Source organism: Ischnura elegans, chromosome 5 (assembly GCF_921293095.1).
Source record: "Ischnura elegans chromosome 5, ioIscEleg1.1, whole genome shotgun sequence".
Taxonomy (NCBI): Eukaryota; Metazoa; Arthropoda; class Insecta; order Odonata; family Coenagrionidae; genus Ischnura; species Ischnura elegans.
Window position 1 is genome coordinate 66,583,326 of NC_060250.1, and position 20,551 is coordinate 66,603,876.

At 35.6% G+C, this 20,551-nt stretch overlaps 1 protein-coding gene across 2 annotated transcripts; it reads right to left on the minus strand.

Annotated features, from left to right (window-relative positions):
• Positions 1–2,073: 2,073 nt before the first annotated feature.
• Positions 2,074–20,527, minus strand: LOC124159007 (tyrosine-protein phosphatase non-receptor type 2). 2 transcript variants are annotated; one of them, XM_046534486.1, is made up of 10 exons: positions 20,338–20,527; positions 19,893–20,054; positions 19,689–19,823; positions 17,640–17,773; positions 14,552–14,777; positions 12,643–12,795; positions 9,785–10,034; positions 6,485–6,641; positions 5,483–5,596; positions 2,074–3,009 (listed from the first exon to the last, which is right to left on the minus strand). In XM_046534486.1, exons 1-10 carry the CDS (start codon positions 20,419–20,421, stop codon positions 2,976–2,978), a joined length of 1,449 nt encoding a protein of 482 aa, XP_046390442.1. In that variant the 5' UTR covers positions 20,422–20,527; the 3' UTR covers positions 2,074–2,975. The 2 variants fall into 2 exon arrangements, with proteins under 2 accessions (XP_046390442.1, XP_046390441.1); XM_046534485.1 differs by having other exon boundaries at positions 2,074–5,596.
• Positions 20,528–20,551: the final 24 nt, after the last annotated feature.

Here is a 20,551-nt window from a genome sequence, read left to right on the forward strand (position 1 = left end):
GGGGGGGGGGGGGTGGGTTTATCCCCCAAAACCCTAAATATCAAGCTAAAATTTAATGAATTTTCCATACTAATTCGCAATACATTAAAACTTTATCCTATTGGAAGAGGAAATGTAGTCAAAAGAGATAATCATCATTTTTTTAGCTTTTACACTATGGTTGGTTAGCACCTATTCCATTAACCAACCATTAGGCTTTCCGGGGAAGGGCAGGAAAAGGAGAGTTGAGGACAGTGCAGGAAGAGCAGTGTTAGTGGGGCGACTGACTATAGTAGTGATAGGTGGATCCAACATATGGTTGATCAAATGATGGATAATCCAGATGTCAGTTGTTTTTTTACCGAATATTAATTTCTTTACAAATGACTTAATTCCATCAAAAATAAACTAAATTTTAATTAATAGAGACTACAGAATAACAGAAATTAAACACTTTTAATGTATCATCTGAAGGAAATTAAATCAAAAATATACCGTCAAATATTTGATGAATTTAAGCAAAATCACAAGAGAAATAACTACGATATTTATAGTCTACTTTTCTACTAATTTTTTGGTCTGGCTACTACTAAATTAGCTCAATTATAGCAAGATCACAAAATTATCACATTGATAATCAGCTAAATGGGTTAAGTTCAAACAAAAAATTACATCAATGTGTACGACAAAATATCACAGCTATTTCACTTTTACAGCAATGAAATTTTTTCATGGCTGTGTCTCTAATTTCCTATTTTAATAAAATTTGCAAACTTTCTTGTACATTTTCCAGATGAGCTATCACCCAAATAATTCTACAATTTTTCAATGCTGTAAATTTAGTCTTTAAGAAAAAATATATTCTGTAAAAGCATAATTGAGAGATAGAAGTTGAAACAGGAACATAAATACATGAAAATGACACAGCAGTGGCATGAAGATGGAATGATGACTGAAAACACATGGAAAAATTTCACCTCGACTGTGATTTGAACCATGGAACTTCTGCTTTCTGTGCAGATGCTCCAACCACTGAGCTATCGAGTTTTCTCCTGTGTTTTTGGTAGGGGATTTATGCAACCAATTTTCCCCAAGCAAAGAAAGTTTTCTGTGCCACCGAAATCATGGTTCTGGTAGAGCACTCAACCAGAAATTGGAAGGTTCTGGTTTTTTGCCCAATATATGTTGGAGGCTTAGCCTAGGGTGAGCTCTATCCTTAACAACTAACTGGTAGAATCTCTGAATGAGAGAGTAAATTTATAGAAAGATAAAAAAACTGAGAACCTTTCAGGGTTTTAATAATTAGGTAAAGCAATTTTTCTCCAATGGATGATTACTTCAGTTGACTAAAATGTACATAAGACAATGTCAGCTGTTGATACTTGGGAATGAAACCTTCAAATATTAATATTTCCTTATCATTTCCAGAATTGAGATTTCCTGGTGATGTCATTGAGTAAAACCGATGTCAAACCAAATGCACAGCTCTTAAGCGCTCATCAGATGGGTAAGAAATGAGGGAGAACATTAACAGGTTGATTAAGAAGAATATTGGATTTGAATAGGTGGAGTAACACATTTAAATGCATAGCTGAATGTAAAACTTAATAAAACGGGATAAACAACTATGTACATAAAAATTTGTATGCGAAGCCCAGCGAGGAAGATCATGAGGCAAATAGGTCACACAAAATAGACTACAAGAAAGAAGATACAGAGGGAAAAAATATAGGGTTAAGTTGACGATTACAAGCAGCATCTTTCGATGGTAAGACCAACTATATTATAATCAAAATCATAAAATATATATTAAAATCTGTGTTTCCTACGGAAGAAACAATTAAAAAATGTGATAGGAAATGAACAAAAATATTCCTATCTGGAAGGTGAAACCATTTTATGTTATCACAAAGCTTACTCATATGATGATCACATGTACACTAAATAAATTATGAAAACAATTTTTTAAATATGCTTAGTCGAGAAGGAACAGGTTTTGTTGAACAAATCCCATAGATGTATGTACGTAGAAATTAATTCCTGGAAAAATCAATAAGTCCATAAAATTTAGTAATCAAATAAAGCACTTTCCACTTCTACCTCAATAGAAGTTTTATTATGATTGACAAAACGGTCTACAAATGATGCTCACAGTTCTAATCACTATTTCAGGTGAAAGTTATGGTTATCTTTCAAATTCACATTTACACAGATGAAAATTGAAAGACAAAACCAATTGTACAGATTAGGAAAACAAAATTGTGATGCTCCTCCACAGGAATGATTTTGACGTGAAAATTGTAACAAATCTCTATCATGAAGACATACATATTAGGCACTCCCACAAAAATCAGTGCAACAATATTCAGTTGCTGGAGCTCAAACAGCCAAAAAATCATTTCTTCGAAAATGAAGGTTTAGATTAATCAAAATGCCTTGAAAAACTAGAGATTGTTTTAAATCATATATAAAACTTCTGCATTATAAAATTCACATTATGGAACACTGAGGTCTTTCACTGACTGCCCCTATAAGAATAGTTTGGAAAGTGGAGAGCAATCCAATAATAGAGACCATCCCTGGTTTCATAACTTAACAACTGAGCAATAGTATTAAAACAATCTAATATTTTTTCTGAGCCTGAGTGATATATAAAGGCATCAAATAGAAATAAATTTACTAATAAGTCCACAGCTGGTCAAATTGTAATTTGCAATTGCACACTGCACAACAAAATATTTACATGTCTATTTTGTAGGGCAAACATATACCCAAAGGCAGAATATATATTCACAGATGCGGAATGGTGCCATTTTGTGTTTTCTCCAGTGCCTGGCACAAAACATAGGATAACTCATGCAGCATCACATCATTTCCACAAGAGGAAGTTCCACGGCCCTCACCGAATCACTACATATGCCCTCCAGTAAGATCAGCCATGTAAAACATTTGACAGATCATGTACAGGGTGTTAAGAGTGGTTCTCACTAGCAGTGCTAATCCCGAGACTGCTTCTGCTTTTTGCTCAATCTGAAAGAGAATATAGCTAGGATGTACCGACAAAGCAACGCCAGCAGAGGGCAACTACATTTTAATTCATCAAAATTCCAAATAAATTCGTTCTTAAAAATCTTTACTAAGACACGAGCAGTCACACATCTCTTAAATACAGATACAACATATGCAAAATTTGGGCACATTTACGTAGGTTATGAACATTTCACTTTCACACTTGTTCATGCTCACAAGCTTAGAATTATGGTTAATTCTGTATTCTACTGCCATGGGTGTTGTTAAATTTGACAAAAATACATTGCAACCATCACATCCATTATGCACAATTACACTTGTTAAATTAAGTGTTACAATGTCAGTGATACCAACAATTCATAAGCCATCAAAAAGTTATCATAAACTGACCTAAACAATCAAGTTATATCAGAACATTTACCAAATTTTCAGTATTACAAATCCTACATTACTTCTCAATGATAATGAATGCCATTCTCTTGCGATGATCAGATATAAAAACTGACCTCAGAAGAAATATTAAGAGGTGCTACTCAGCTTTTTACAAAAATACATTATCTCCACATGGGGTAAAATGCATGTTAGGATAGGAGATAGAGAGGTAATATGCATTCTTCAGTGAATCAAGATAAAAAGCATAGTACAAAGTTAATGTATTGTCGAGTGTCATATGTTTTCTTGAGCACTGCGATGGCTGCAGAGGAAAAAACTTATGCAAGTATACCATATAGACACTCAAAGAGAGGCACTTCAACATATTTCTAGTGCCAATAACCAATAATTCAATTGAGGGCCATGTCTTTCTGCTCTGCAATTGGAAAGCACCTTTCACTAAGTCTATATTTTCACTTCCATCAGGAAAGTGCAGAGTTAAACTGTATATGGGACAAGGTCACCGCATTATTTAAAAGTTCATCAATTAAAAAACACATCAGCCAATTCATCTACGAGAACTGGCTTCAGCAAAATTAAGCTCATATTCCTCATGATAGAAAGTTGCACCCTTATACTGGGGGGAGGGTACTTGAGGGAATCACACTTTCTAATATTTTTTCCAGCCCTCAAGTTAATATTCATTGATAATCCATGAGGGATGACTGGCTCAATTTCATGAATCAAATACACTTGCAGGAGGGAATAGCCTCCAAGTTTCAAATATTCACCTATTTACACAAATTAAAGAAAAAACATGTCATACTTTCAAGCTTACAAATGAAAATATGAAAGTACATCAATCAATTGTTCCAAATTTATAATCATTATCAGGTACCCGCCTTCATTTATGAGATTCACAGACAGAAAGTAAGACAAAGTTATCAAAGTAAGACTAGTTTTGAACTCCTCTATTTGACAAGTTGAAATACGAATCGGTAGGACAAAAATTCCCCAAAGAGTATCGAAAATAATTATACCATGAATCTGCATTTTACAAATTACAATGAAAGTGTAAATGTAACTGATTCAAGAACTTTTTTGGACAAAAACTGCTAATTCAAGATCTATGGCAGTGACATCATTTACATTGTTGCCTTACCAGTTCTCATACATTAATACTATTCAGTCAATGTCTCAACTTGAACAGGATTCTCCTTCAAAGAGCAGAGTTAATTTTAGTCTTCCCGTCTATGAGGATAGAATGCTATAATGAACCTTGAGCACAGGCCTTACCTTAAAACTTGGACCTAATTTCATCTTCATACTCGAACGAATACTATAGCATCATGTTGTGGGAATGTTCATAAGTATACGAGAAATTGTATGATCTAAAGAAAGTGACAAACTTGAAGTTGCAGAAAATCTTTGGCATGAGGAGCTTTTGCATTAAAATAAAGGTGAAGAAAAGTTCAACAAAAAATACAGTGTGTGAGAATATGCATAGCACAGCTTCAAAGCTCAGCTTGCAAGACTGTCAAAAGGATTACTACCTATTACGAGTAGCAACAATACAGAAAAAAGCCATCTCAGAAAAATGCATGAATAGCCAACTGTTACTTAGAGCTAGGCAAATTTTATAATTTATGCATTTTAGACTAAACAAAAATGTCCACAGACAACGAACCAGCATAAAATTCAATAATATTAAAAAACTAAGAGAGATATGAAAACCAAATATTTAAAATACTGCAAATTACTGTAGTTATGCTGCATATGCTTGAATATATCACATGGGAAGTCCTCAATACCATCATCGAACAACATTCCCTTTAGTACATTAACACAATAAAAGACAAGGAACTTATCTTTACATCTAGGTTTTCATTAACAGTCTGGAGAAACAAGTGACAACCAAGAAGAGGAGAAAATATTATAGGCTGATTCATATTCATTCCCTCAAACTTCACTTGTCAACCCTCCCATAGGGAAGCCTTTCAAATCTTAATTTTTTCATTGCCAGAAGTGCCTGAAATATATTACTCCCCCACCCACAATTACAGCACCCACAGTAACCCAAGTGAATGTTCTAATTAAGGACCTCTTCCAGCCTTGCCACGCCTCTGCATCCTTCAGCTTCCTCTTCATTTCTTTGACTTTCTCCTCAGTTTTCTCCTTTCGCTCCTGACGTTCCCGGCGACGTCGTGCAGCTCCACTGTAAAATTTAGAAGTTGGCATTAATTTTGACAAAAAAGACAAACCTTATGTCATAAAAACTATACACACTGAACTCTATTCCATGGAGAGAGATTACTTTTGGGTGAAAATAATGCATGGAATAAATGATTCAGGAAATTCCCAAAGTATACAAAAAAGGAAATCCTACACATGCCACAACTGCATAATTTTGATTTCAGGCCATTTCTAATGAGTACTTAGAATTACAACGTACAACAACTCAACCTTGAAATTTGAACCTGCAGCTCTAGATTCTTCTTTTTCTACCAAAGACCAGACCACCAAGTTTGACAGACTGTCAATTTATCCCTGAAAACTACTCAGAAGCAACAACAGGGAATGCAGAGTTTTTATTGAGCAGGAATGAAGAGATGATGAAATTTTTGGAGCATGATGAATAGCACACCCTAACCCACAAACTGTACTCCATAATGAAGCAGACAACCCCCATAAATTGGCAATAATACAATAAAAAAGGCAAGGAGCACAAAGAATAAAAACCAGAGCAAAAATAAAATTATAAGATAAATCCATTTCAAATAAAAATATGGGTGTAACTTTCCACATAATAGATTAAAAAACAAGTAAAAGGTCACTCACCAAGGTTTTGGGAGGTAATGGCACTACAGTAGACTCTCGTTAATACTAGCAACGTTATAATGAAGTTCTCGTTATTACGAAGCAACTCGTTGGTCCCGACAAAAGGCCCATTACTTCATAATAACGAGGGTCTACTGTATCAACTCTCTAAAATATATATTAAATGGAAAGTTTTACCCTCCATTTTATTTGTAATCGGCATTAATTATTTCCACCATGTAAAGCCTCGTACACTTTTATATGCATAACTTAGCTATTTTCTCACCTCTTATCTGGTATTAAGGCATCTCCATCAAGGTTGTTAGCATGGATAGCATCCACTGGTTCATCATCTGAGCTGTCATCTTTCTCAGCACCAGGAACAGACTCACCTGGAGGTTCACTGGGAAGGGGCCGATCAGGTGGTAGAGGAGGAAGAGGACCTATTCAGATGACAATTAGAGCAATTTCTTTAGCATGCCATGTCAAAGTTTGATGAATGTGCCAATTTAAATGTTTGATTGCAGTGGAATTGACACAAGGAAACTCATTAGGGACTAGCTGACAACACAGCCTTAGACCAAGGGTATACATGGTGAGCATGATAATAAAATACAGCATACTCCAGACTATTCCGGCTGATGATAGGGAGAGGCGGCACGAAAAATCGGAAAACATGATTAATCCAAACATTCACTTTAATCTCAAGCATTTTTCATGTATATCACACAATTTATTATTATGTCTTTATGCACATTTTCTGTACTTTTAGGTTGCTTTCCGGAATCATTCACGGCTATCTTTTGCCGACCGCAATCTTTTTAGCTGAAAAAACATGATTGTACTCTTTTTTCCACTGCTCCATGAAATACCTAGTTTCTGAAAACTGCACACCCATGTCTGCAAGATCATGTATTCAGAAAATTGGTTTGCAGGAATGCTTCAAAACTGCTGCGTGACGTCGGAAACTACATTGTCAGGCACCACACTGTGCAGTCACGTCTCGCGCAGGTTACCCGGAATGCAATTTCTGTGGGATGCGGTTCCGCCATCACTGAACGCGATCGCATACTGCATTGTTTAGAAAACACGAACAAGGAGCTTCCGTGAAGGTAATGGCCACGTGATCATCCCATTGCACAGCAGCAGTTATACAAAACCAGGACTTCTGGCAATTTTGCTACGCAAGCAAGTGCCTGGCTATGACTCATGCTTTCTCTAGTTCCACTTTCCCTTCTCCCTTCACTTCTGCTAGTTTGACCTTGAATAGTCTTGGCATAAATATGTCCGAGTGCAACGAAATCTCCGGCTCCTTAAGACCGTATTCAACTGAATGCAAGGCCAATGTAATAATTGCACATTTGCGATATGAAATGTACATTTATAGATCATAGACAACATTTCTCTTAATTTGCGATTGGTTCACCATTGAAGAATCTTCTAACATTAATCAAGAGTTTTTTTCCTCGCCGCTGATTATCGTCTGCATGCTAGAGCAGACGTCCAAGTACACTCGAAACATTCCTTACCAAAAAGTAAATAAAATAATTCCTTTTTATGAAGAGGATTCTAATGGAAATAATAAGCCTGGAGTTGCCTTGCATTGAAATGCAAATTTCCTGATGCTTTTGCATCTGATTAATTTTTTTATTAAGATTGCGGAAAACATTGAAGAAGCGTAAAACTCATGCACGGATAAACTGCAACACAGATGAACCGCAGCTGGAAAATCTGGAGTCTGCTGTACTGCAAATGCTGCAATGATTATAATCAGATTTTCGGAACCAATCAAGCCATAGATTAAGCCGCTACTCCATTCAACAGAGAAAGTAGAATTGAATCTATTGATTTGCTATGCCATAGTTGAAATTTGAACTAGAACATTTGTAGTGCTTTCTGCAAGAAAATTAAATTATATTTTCACTGTATCACAATTTCCCAAATGTCACTAAAAACAACAAATCCAATAACTGTTGAAGCAAAGCAGCAATACAATACAGTTGTTATATAACTTAGATGTTATTTATTCACATACATAGAAGTATCTATAAAAGATTTATTTAATGAGCAAGCATTTTACGATAGCAGACTAAAATCAGCATTTTGCAGGAACGCCTGAAGTGAACAGAACATTAATTTATCATGCATGGCGAAAATCTCAAACGACAAAATTTCTTCCCCCTACAGTAAGATAATTCATATTGCACACACCCATTTAAGTACATATGAAAGGAAACCTTAGCGAGATACAGCATGATTTAGATGAATGCAGAATAATATCTTGCTGTCCTCTACGGCTGTATTTTTGCACTTTTATAACATTTATAAACGATTTCTAAATATTTGAATAGATATACAGGTGGTCCTCGACTTTCGTACACTCGACTTTCGTACAATTCGCACTTTCGTACGTTCAAAATTGACACCTTTTACTCGACTTTCGTACGCTAAATTCGGACTTTCGGATGCTGGTCCGTAATTTTTTTAAAATTCCCGCTATGTTTATTGCGCATCCCAACATTCAATTGTTTCAAATTGCAGTATCGGCAGTATATGCGAACAATATGAACGTATATAATGAAGGAAATAGTTGGTAATTGACTCTGATCTAGGTGATTTATTTGGGAGAGAGACGTCTGCCTGCTATAGGCTCCTTTATCAAGAGAAGAGGAAAGCCTTCATTGAAGATATTTTTCAAAAGAAGTTGACTAGACATCATCGAATAGCTTTCAATAAAACTATAGTAAGACCTTCTTTCTAATTGTGTTTTTTCGTTTGAGTGCTGTTTAATTCATGTAAACCTTCAGCAACGATATTGCACGAAATATCACCCGAATTTCGTTTGTATTTTGTCTTTTTTGAATAACATGCGGAATATACGCGATCACGAATGTCACCTGCCAAATATCGAATTTTGGTGTAAAAATTAAAAGGTATCCAGAGTGCGGGTTCAACGAATACATTTTTTTATGCTACTTGATATGTCCTTTTATATATAGTGGACGTAATAAGTGGAATGTCAACTTAAACGCCAAGAGGAAGTTTCACTCGATAGCCAACGGAGTTCTTGTTTTTTAAACTTATATTTGCATTTTCTGCGTGTTTTCGAAATAAATTAGATGATTTGAGGAGTTTTATTAATATATTATTAAAATTAAGTCAATTGAAATGAATTCCGTGAAAAAAAGGTTTTAGTACGTAAATTCCGCTCTTTTGGAACGTAACCCCTAATTAGTATGGAAGTCAATGGTTCGACTTTCGTACAATTCGACTTTCGTACAAGTTTTCGGGAACGCATTGTGTACGAAAGTCGGGGACCGCCTGTAGTGCATATTTAGTCAAGAATCATCAGACTCACTCAAACTCAGGGTCAGTGAAAATTAATCACAAAAGAAATATTAAGTTTTCTTTTCTTGGGTGATGACTTAGCAATCTCAAGAGAGGCTTGAAGATCATTGTGGCTTAAATTTAAACTAATGCCTCACATTTCTAAGCGCTCTCCAATAAATTAAACTAAAACTTTTGTAACAGGACTCATTAAGCCAACACATGCAATATAAGCATTAACTATTTTTCAGACACATACCATGATTAGCCGTGATGCTGTTCACCTGCTGATTTTCTATTGTTATTCCAGACCGAGCCAAAGAATCACCACGTGGAGGTGGTAAAGGAGGAGCTTCATCATCATCGTCATCAGCAACCTCTTCATCCGATGAATTCCCATTTGGTTTATCCATGGACAGGTCTCTGTGGTTTTCCTTGGACATAAGAGCTTCACACTCAGCTTTCTCCTTCGGCTCTGCTAATTCTAGTTCAACCCATGCCCTTTCAATCTAAACATAAAAATGTAAATACCAGCCCCATGTTAGTATTCTTGATCTTATAAAAACAGTACAAGTTCATAGTAATGAAAGCAGCTATTTGAGATGCTGTTAAAATTAAAATTTCCAAATCCATGCTATTAAAATACCACCTTGAATAATTAACACACCAAAAGATTACAACTTCTATTACTTCCTTCTTTTTAAGCAAAATTAAATGAATTAAGGATGGTCGGATTGGATCCATATATCCGTGGATATTGCTCTTCATCGGATGCTTCGGATCCAAATTCATTGAAGGCATCGGATCTGGATCCAAAATTTTTAAGTTATGCTTCAGTGAATGCAGCATTCATTACGAGAGAGTGGAGAGAGTTTTGATCCTACCTTCGCACAGCCATGCTTGTCCTACTCATGTACCATTTTGTTTAAAAGCTATCGCAGAAGTTGTGCAACTTAATTTCAGCAGCGGAAATTGAGTAGTGCCACTTGATTTCAGCTGCAGAAATTTTAAGGCCAAGTACAACAGGCACATAGTGTGACTCTTTCAAAGAGATTGAACGACCATTGGGAGAATCTCAACGCCATAGGATAACAACCACGTCAAAAGTGACTCATCGCAGTTAAAAAAAAAAAAAAAAAAACCCCTCGGCCCTATTACCCCATGTCTCTTTTTTTTCCTTTCCGAGACCACACAGTCCATACATCATTATCTTTGAAGGGAAAAATCAAGTTACACAAGAAAAATGGAAGCGTGTTTCATCCCTACCCCATCTAACCCACTGACCTTTTTCATCTTACCTTCTTCAATTCTCTGTTTCTGGAGAACAAATGCTAGGTGAGTGACTTACTGGACCTGAAGATATCTCGATAGTTTTCTCCAATTGGATGACGTGCACAAGATTCATAAAAGAATGAGACCAAATGCATTGCATTTCTAACATGTTTAGAGTTTTTTTAAGCTCAAATTGATTGAAACAAAGTTTTTTTAGTTACAACAAGATTATAACAATATTCAACAATGTCCAAACAGCATGATTTTCAAAGAAACAGGGGTGGCATCAGTACCATCAGACAAGAAAATACGGCCTGGAAACGCCAACTGTATATATCTCATAGGTTGCCTAGCTTTGCTTTGAAGGCCACGACGTCACAAAATAGCAAGATCTGACATGTTTGTCCTTGACTCTGTCATTCGTAGCCTCATGGCTTGAAAGTGCGCTCCTTCCCCTCCAACTATCCTTTACACACTTCTACTGCCCACCCTTTCCTCTCGCTGAGCGATCGTCTCATCTTGTCCCCGCAACTCTTCACACATGACACTAATGTTGTTCTAAACGGTTTTAATTGTGTTGCAGATTGTGCAGTCGCAATTTAATATATTGGTATACCGATAAAAATGTCTTCCGTTGCGTAGATACATTTTTATTGACATAAAAAGAACCATAAGCGTGCTATGTGACATGAAATTATCGTGAGGAAGTGCAAAATTCACCTCTCCACATCTGAACCATTAGCGGGTGAAACACAAGTAATTATGCGATGAGAAAATGACAAAAAATCGGGGGAAACTTATTGGAGGAATATTAAAATTCAGTTAATGGTGCACTCGAAGATTGAAACCTATTTTCATTTCCAAATGCAAGCGTAACAGTTTAGATCCTGAGCGCGCAAAGATTTTATCGTTTTCAAAAAATAATTTAAAAGCTTATTAAATTAATTTTTAAACAGTAAAAATATAAAAATGCATGTAAATCTAAAAAGCATTCCTTTGATTGTATGTATCCAAAAGAAACTTTAATAATTACTTTGTTTTATAGCAGGAATTTGTAAATGTATTTGGATCTGAAAATATCCAAAGATCCGGCTCCAAAAATCAAGGATCCGATCAGGATCGGAACAAAATCCTGGATCCATCCTTCCCTGATTTAAATAAAAACCAACATACTTTCCCGCATCTGGTTAATATAAAGAGAAAAGTATCATTTTTTTGAATACGGCAATTTAAAATTGTTTATGGCACAAGCCTCATTAAAGTGAGCATATTTACTGTAAGTTTATTATTTTACGTGAAGAAGGACACAATAGTTCACTGGTACACTTATCGTACTCATTGCAATAGCTCAATAGTTACGATAATAATTTTGGTGAGGATAATTGCTACCATATTTTAAAAAAAACTTAAAAAACTGAATGCTTATAATATTATTGACAATGATTTCAGCTACTCAATTTTTCTTCACTCTCACACATCGAAAAAGACAATACATGCTGCATGTTGATTATGGCAAGAGCAGAAATGGATATTTATCAATATTTATCATACAAGAATTCTACAGTACCACAAGTAAGAGTAACATACCTTGAGTTCAAGGCTCACATTGAGAAAATTATTTTCACATTAAACCATTATTATAAATTATTTTATAAGTTACTTAATAGTTTTCTCAGTTAAACTTTTAATATTACTCCTTGGAAATAAGCATCAAATTTACTGTTGAATATTTCCTTGAGCACCAAAATTTTTAGGATTGTTGTTGACTGTTTTTTTGTATAATAACTAGAATGAAAAATAATTCTTAGTCACACAAACATAGATGAATCTAATTAATAAACTTACCGTGTCTTTATCCAAGAATTTCTTGGCACCCTCAATTACAGCAAGATAGGAAAAACGCAGCTGATCAGGAGTCTGAATCAATCCCATGCGAGATTTCCTCATCTCTAAAAGAATGTCTATCACATTTACAGTGTTCATACCATTTTCTTCAATCTGCAATAATTATAAAAAAACAGTAAAGTATCAGCCAAGGGCCTGAAAAGTATTACTATATTAATATAAGTAATTATGAACCATAAGAAATAATCACAACTACTAACTTAAACTTGGCTGAAGTAAGAAGAGCCAAAAGCTTTGATTTCACCTAGTCTATTATGTGCTGCATCCAGGTCAGTCAATTGAATACAAAATTACTTGAATAGGTCAGTGTGAAAACTTGGGGGGGAGGGTGGGGGGGGGGGGGGAGAAGGACCATAGGCAAAAGAGTATGATACATTTTTGATTTCCCACCACTGAAGCAGCCAATGTTTCTTCTTCTCTGCTTGAGACCTTGCCTGGGCTAATAACCTCACCCAAGTTGTACCTCAATTTATTCAGGGTTCCCACTCTACCTTAATAACCAAATTCACGTTTTTTTCGAGGTTTTCACATTTTTTTTCAAGTTTTCACGATTTTATCAGGTTCTCAGTCTCAATGTTGTCAAATTCACGGTCCGTTAATAAGCCAACAATAAGACAATCACCAAAAATTATCGTACACGACAGACGCCGTAAATGTAAACGCAGCAATGAAAAGTGATATCTGTTATGACGTCACCTATCGTTTGCAAAATTCAGAGCCAACTAAAGGCCCAACCCAACCGTGCTCTTGCCTGGACGCTGAATACAACAGCCTCCTTTAATATGCGAATGCCCTTAGGACCTTCTTCCGTCTGGACACAGGAAGTCCTTTTTTAATTCCTTGCCGAGAGATCACAGAGAGATTTTTCCACACGTTGTTATCACTGCACAGTAACAAAACTTCCCTTACCCAATCTTTCTGAGATCACGGAAAATATTTTATTAAAATTGTTTATAGAATGTAATAAATAAAAGATCAATTTCATACAATTACAATGCACTTGGTTTGAAATATATAAAGACAAAATAAAAACCTGATAAAACATTTCATGCCTCTTCATGATATTCTTTACTTTTTTAAATCCTTAACTATAGAGCAATATCAATAGTTAGTATCTGATCTGAGATGACTAGCTTTAATTTTAATTTGGGTCCAATTCTGAGAGGTGACCAGATATTATAGGGGACATTGAAAATACGAGGACAATTCTATGTCATTCACATTAAAACCAATCTCAAGAGCAACTTAGCATCTGTTTGTTAGCCTTTAATCATATATGATGTGCTTAATATTGCCTGAAACAAAGCTAAATGCTGACAATTACAGATTTTTTGTTAGGCAGGGAAGGTGTGAGACTTTCATGCATTGCATAAATTTTCATGAACATATAAAAGGACAACTAAAGATATGACAGTCAAATTAATTAGAACATTAATGCAGAATCTGAGCATACCTCCATACCACAGAACACACTTTAACCAGTTTTATACACACTGCATAAGAAAGACAATGTCCCAAATCAGTTGTTAACAACATGAAAAATCAAGGGTAAAAAGTTGTCAATTTCATCTAACATAACAAGGAATATATATTAGAAAAACAAGTTGGTCAATAAAAAACAAGTTATTCACAACAAAAAACCATGGCTAATGTCCCCGAACACATATCAAAACATGAATATCATTCTGTAAACTTGCTAATCAACTAAACCTTCCAAAGAATGACAGACGAAAAATACATCTTAAAAACACTAAGAACAAAGGTTTCAAATTCTAGTTTAAGCTATTTCAAGAGGAACCATTACAAACTGTAGATGATATAACTACCAACTAATTCAATTAGTTCTCACCAAAACTAGACAGGAATCAACCAGACAGAATGTGCCTGATCGACCAATTCCAGCGGAGCAATGCACAACTGGAGGCCCAACATTTTCGTCTAAAGCTCCACTTTCCCTGACAACCATTAGAAATTTAAGGAATGCGGTTGGGCTTTGAGGAACTCCGAAATCAGGCCAAGTGGTATAATGGAAATGGAAGATCTCTCTACTCTCTTGGGTATCCAAATCAGTCAACCTAGAAAATTAAAAAAATAAAATTGACAAGAAGATCACATGCAAAAGCTATAAATCTACATAAGCATAGTATTTAAACTGTGGATAAGCATATCCAATTTAAAATACAGCACAAATATGTCGCAACAAATAATTAGTAAGCTCTGCATGAAACAAGTGACTAGCACACAGGTGCAATTTTATGAACACCAAGGATGAAAAAAGCACGGCGTCACCACCAGGTTTAACTGTACGACAAAAATTGGTGACTTGCTGCCCACAGCCAAAGACAGACTACAGCACGACCTTCATGAAGGTGTTTACAAGGTCCCTTGCTCGTTTGGAAAAGCGTACATCGGTGAGACTTGCCGTTCACTCAAGATACGGATGCAAGAGCACTGAAGGGCAACGAAAAACAGGCAATTCCAGCTGTCTGCCATATCGGAGCACGCCTGGACCCCGGGACATGACATTAAGTTCGGCGACGCCAAGATAATAGTGAAAGAAGGCAGATATTTTCCCAAACTCATCCGCGAATCCATTGAGATAGCCCGGACGGACAATTTTAACAGAGACGACGGCTACCATCTGGATGCCCATTGGAGGAGGCTCATTAGGCGGACCAATACGAGAGCGGCAGCCACAACTGGCGGGACTGACCCCCTATATAAGGAGGACAAAAATCGTGGACCGGCATCATCTTCGACCTGAAGACGGTGGCAGCAGTGCCAGCGAAACTGTTGTCGTCACCAACAAACCTACACGGTTGCACCGGAAACATGGAGAAATTGGAACCTGAACACCGCGGAAACCAACATAGTCACACAAAGGATGAAGTTTGACGTCCAAGTAAACAATACATTCCTTGTCATCAAGTAAAGTAAATAATTCTATTTTACAAATGGGATCCAAATGGAAATAATAAGCACGGTGTAGCCTTGCTTTGAAATGCAAATATCCTGATGCTTGTGCGTCCAATTTTTTTTTTAAAGATCACGGCAAACATCTAAGGACTGTAAACTCATGTACGGATAATCTGCAACACAGATAAACTGCAGCCGGATAATTGGGAGCCTGCTGTATTTTTGTAATGTTTTTTTTTCATCTCTAAACTTTATATACCCAAAAGGGAAACAAGTTTCTCTCTAGCCCCTAAGTCTTCTGTCCACTTGTTCCCTCCAGGGTATTTAATGACATGTTTTGAAACCAGTAGTGTGAATATTGTTTTTGGAAAATTGCCAGTAGGTTTAATTTACACAACTCTGCAGTAAAATCAACTTAAACACCTAAATTAATGCTCAACAAATCAAGTGGTGAATTAGTTTGATGACAAAATAAAAACTGGCAGATGAAGAATACATAGTGTGCTTGCCAGATAAGGAAAACATAGCATTGATTTATTCTGCATCAGCTACGTTATATGTAGTAAACTTTCTTCAAGAGGTCTTATAACAAGCCAGTTTCTCTCTCACGAAATAGAGAAAGGTAGTCATATCTCCCATTAAGTTAGGCAATACTTCTCCCCGTACGAAATCAGTTGATTGATCATGAACATTTAAGACTATCATGCTTCTGCCATAAATATTTAGTTATCAAAACAATTGACTAAAAATACCCAACAAAAGATTACATTCAGGGAGAGAAAATGTAATATGGATTTCCTCAAGCATGATTGATGATTCTGTGCTCATTGTTACTACAACTATTAATAAAACACAGTAAATTAACTTGAAAACATATATGAATCAATGTGAAATAAAGTCCAGAGCTACTATCACAGATTTCAACAGAAAAGATTATCACAGGTTTTGCACAAGCTCACAGTAACATTGGAAATATACAGCACACTGTAAAAGGGAATTAATTCACTGCTTAGTTATGAAGAGAACACAAGTTTGAATATTTTCGATAATTTCCATGAGAATGACATTCTTTTCTCCTATAAGTAGAGTCAGTAATAATATTTTGGATATAGTAATTGCCTCCATAGTCATCCATCCATCTTGACATGATGAGGGAGCATGTATGCTTGAGCAAACCCAAGTGCAATGCTCATGAGAGAATAAGCTCATGGTATGGCCTCTCAAGGCGCACAGGTAATAGGGAATACACCAAACAACAAGACCCTCTTCTTCCAGGTGAGAGGTTGAGCATGAGGCTAACCACTCCAACTCATAATACATAAGCTTTTACAAAATCCATAAAAAGAACTGGAATTGGGATACAATTGGTGTTGGTGAATCAGGCAAGTGATACGAAACCTGAAAATGATATGCACTACTGACCTAAGTTATGAACTATGCAAAAAAACTGGCGATTGCGGAGGAAGTACGTATTAAGATGTGGGAAGGGTTTAGAGCAATTACCTAAATAGTGTAGATAAAGCAAAATTGGAAGAGTGGATAATAACGAATACAGAATGTTCAATAGAGGGCACAACCTTATGATAGGAAGAAGGTAGATTAGACTTCATTGTTATTACCAAAATGAAGCAAAGCTGAATAGGGTCAAAACCTTGTGGGATAGAATATGCAAATTAAGGCTCATATGACATTTATTAGAAACTATTCTGTCATCACGCCTTCTCTACGCAAAGAAGATGCTAATGACAAAAGGAAGAATGTTTTCCATGATCAACAAGATACTTAAATGAGTTACAATAATTTTCCTAGGAATTATAACTGCAAACATGGGTAAAGGACTTCAAGCAGTTTTGGCCACGAATAAATGTTCCTTAGACAGGATTTAGATGGCACAAAATGTTCACTCAACAGCATTTAACACAGTGACAGACGATAAACACAAAAAATGTTTTAGTTTCCCAGATTAAAAAAAAGACAATTTTCCAGGTACTTACCAGGAAGTTTGTCAATTGAATACATACCTTAATATTCTTGTAGTATAGTATGATGAGTGTGTCTCAGAAACATACTCTATTTTTAAGCCGACATCATTCATTATCATCACATTATCAGAATCACAGGTACCTCCAAGAGGCCAATATTGGTGACACTTGACCTTTAAGGAAAAAAAGAGATACTTTTTCAGCAATTTAAGTTGAATTCCTACATACATATAGCTAAATATTACCAAACAAATAGCATGGATAAGGATGAGTGAAACGAATGCATCACTTTCAGGAAACTTGGCTGACATTCTTAAGTGAGTATTTTTTTTTTCTTTTTTGGAGCAATAAAACAATTTATTATTATTAAGCATATAAATATTTTTCTCTCACTCACAACTACTCCTCAAACTCCAGAGAAATATTTCAGCAATAATTATTATGGATGTTATCTCATTCCTACGATCCCATGGAATTACATTACTGGAAAAACTGATTTGAATGAACACGAAGAAACAATAATCGTAAAGCAACAAATAAAGAAGCAAATTTCTTGGGAAATCTAGGCTAAATACACATAATGAGCATTGCCAATCATGGTACGTAAGAGTAAGGCCTTACCAATTCAACAATTATAATAATAGGGTCACTGAAAATAGGATTAATGACTTATGTCAAATAACAAAAAAAGACTTGGCGAGAAATTTGACACAACATCACTTATACATAAATAAGTACATACAGTAAATATCATGAATAGGGATTGTTATCAACTTTGCCAATGCATACATCTGAAATGATTGAGGATTGAATCCACACTCTGCGTGCTCAAGTATTTAGAGTTGTAAGCCCACAAAAAACTTAGTTAAAACCTAAGTTAATAGAGGCTAAGTTTATACTAACAACCTCAAACTCTTCCAAGAATCATGCAACCCACCACATGAATTACAAAATTATCTGAATACTTTACCTAAACATCTACAAAACCACCCCAGCCCTAAGTGGCTCATATAAACTTGAAGACCGAACACAAACTAATGATCAAAATATCACCTCAACATTGCTGATTCACTCTCCTATTGTTGCCTGCTTTGGCTGTTGTAGTATACAGGGTACCAAAAATACACATTCAGATAAAAACCCTATTTGTTAATTTTTATGCTGTTAAATTGCAATATTCTTTCAATATTATTTCACAATATGAAATTAGAGATATGCTAATTATGAAATTCTTCCGTAAAAACTAGTGTGCCAAAGCCCTGCAATAAAAACACTCGAATCACTTTGTTGAAGATGAGACACCCTAGTCTTCTAAACGCTTCTTATCAATGATAACAAAATATACCCATATATTTTCTCAAGAGATCAGTATCTCACATATGGCCCACTACAATAATGATATATTAATTAAAGCTCAAGATCACGGTTAATAATGATGAAAGTCAGAAAGAAAATCTCAATTCATATTTTCCATTTCTCAGACTTATATGAAAAAAACATCCTTGTGCCTCAATCAATTAGGCACCTGGGGTGTATATAGGGGTGTCATTGGTAGATTTGTTTATTGTATTTTTTTTTAATATAATCAAATTTTAAATTTTTTTATTAGCTAATCTTTATTGTATCTTTGTGTTAAATAGTAAAGGTATTATATATATAAATGCATGGCTACAAGTCCAAAACAATCCACTTCAATAGGGTATTCTCCCCATACCCAAGTCATGGCATCAAATTTGCCGAAGGAATGAAGGGAGATAACAACCACCTTCTAGTAACTTTCTGAAAGACCAACTAGAAATAGGCCTCTTTTATTTCTATTGTAAATTTCAAATAGTGAGGTGGCAATCGCTGAAACTGTAAATTTCAGTCAACGAAAAATAATTTTGACCAATGTCACTATCAGTAAATTCACAATTATGAAAGAACGAGTGATGCGGCATTTGGATTAATGAACATCTACACAAATCGATTAGGAGTAAAAATAATGAACTCAAAAATAAATAAAATTTTAAACTAGTCATTCAAAAAATCACCTCCGAGCAAAAACTCAAAAGAACTCCACTCAGATCTTCGAGTCTCCATACGCACCTGATCCTTCTCAATAACCCGGTTGAGCATGAGGACGGCTTTGCAATTCTGCTCCCATACCATGATCCAAAAATGACCAACAGTCTGAGGCAGTGGACCTTGTGTCAAGATGTATTGCCGGTGGGCCTTTTCCATCTGTCAGGAGAGCATTCATTTTACTACAGTTCCATTAAAAAGTAACAAAATGACGAGTATATAACTTACTTTGATGAGGCTGGCATTGATATAATCGCAGGGGCCCTTCTTAAGGACGACTCTGCTGTGATCATAGGGGCTAACATCTCTGTATCTGTTCAAGTTCTTGTTTTGGAGTTTCTTGGCTTCAATGAATGTGTAGTCGTAGTTGTTGCACTCATTCCGGATACGCTAAAATTTACCAGATATATCAATTAAACCAAAGACAAGGAAAACATGCCATCAACTTTCAACAATAGGCTGCACACTCAGACTTATTCTTAACCGAAACATGAACGCAGCAAAGCAAGTGCTTCCACAGGGAAGCTATGAATTCAGATTTTAAGAGCATGGATGAATATTTAATAAGGATAAATAAGAAATTCAAAATTCTGATAACAATATAATGATTTCCTTTGTCCTTGAACTTGAACCGATGTTCAATTGTCCACGGTAATTTAAAGTAAATTCGCACCTGAAATACATGAGCCCAACCTCCAATTGAATCTATTTCCTTGAATTCAGTTTCTACATTACGCATTGATGTATCTTTGTTCATCTTATTCACTTGAGGAACTCATTAATAACCTTGATCACTTCAAACGAAAATAAACACGAATGTACTCTTTCGGGAAGTTGTTGTAACACGTCCGACTTTAATGATGTACAGACCTGACATCTACAGTTGC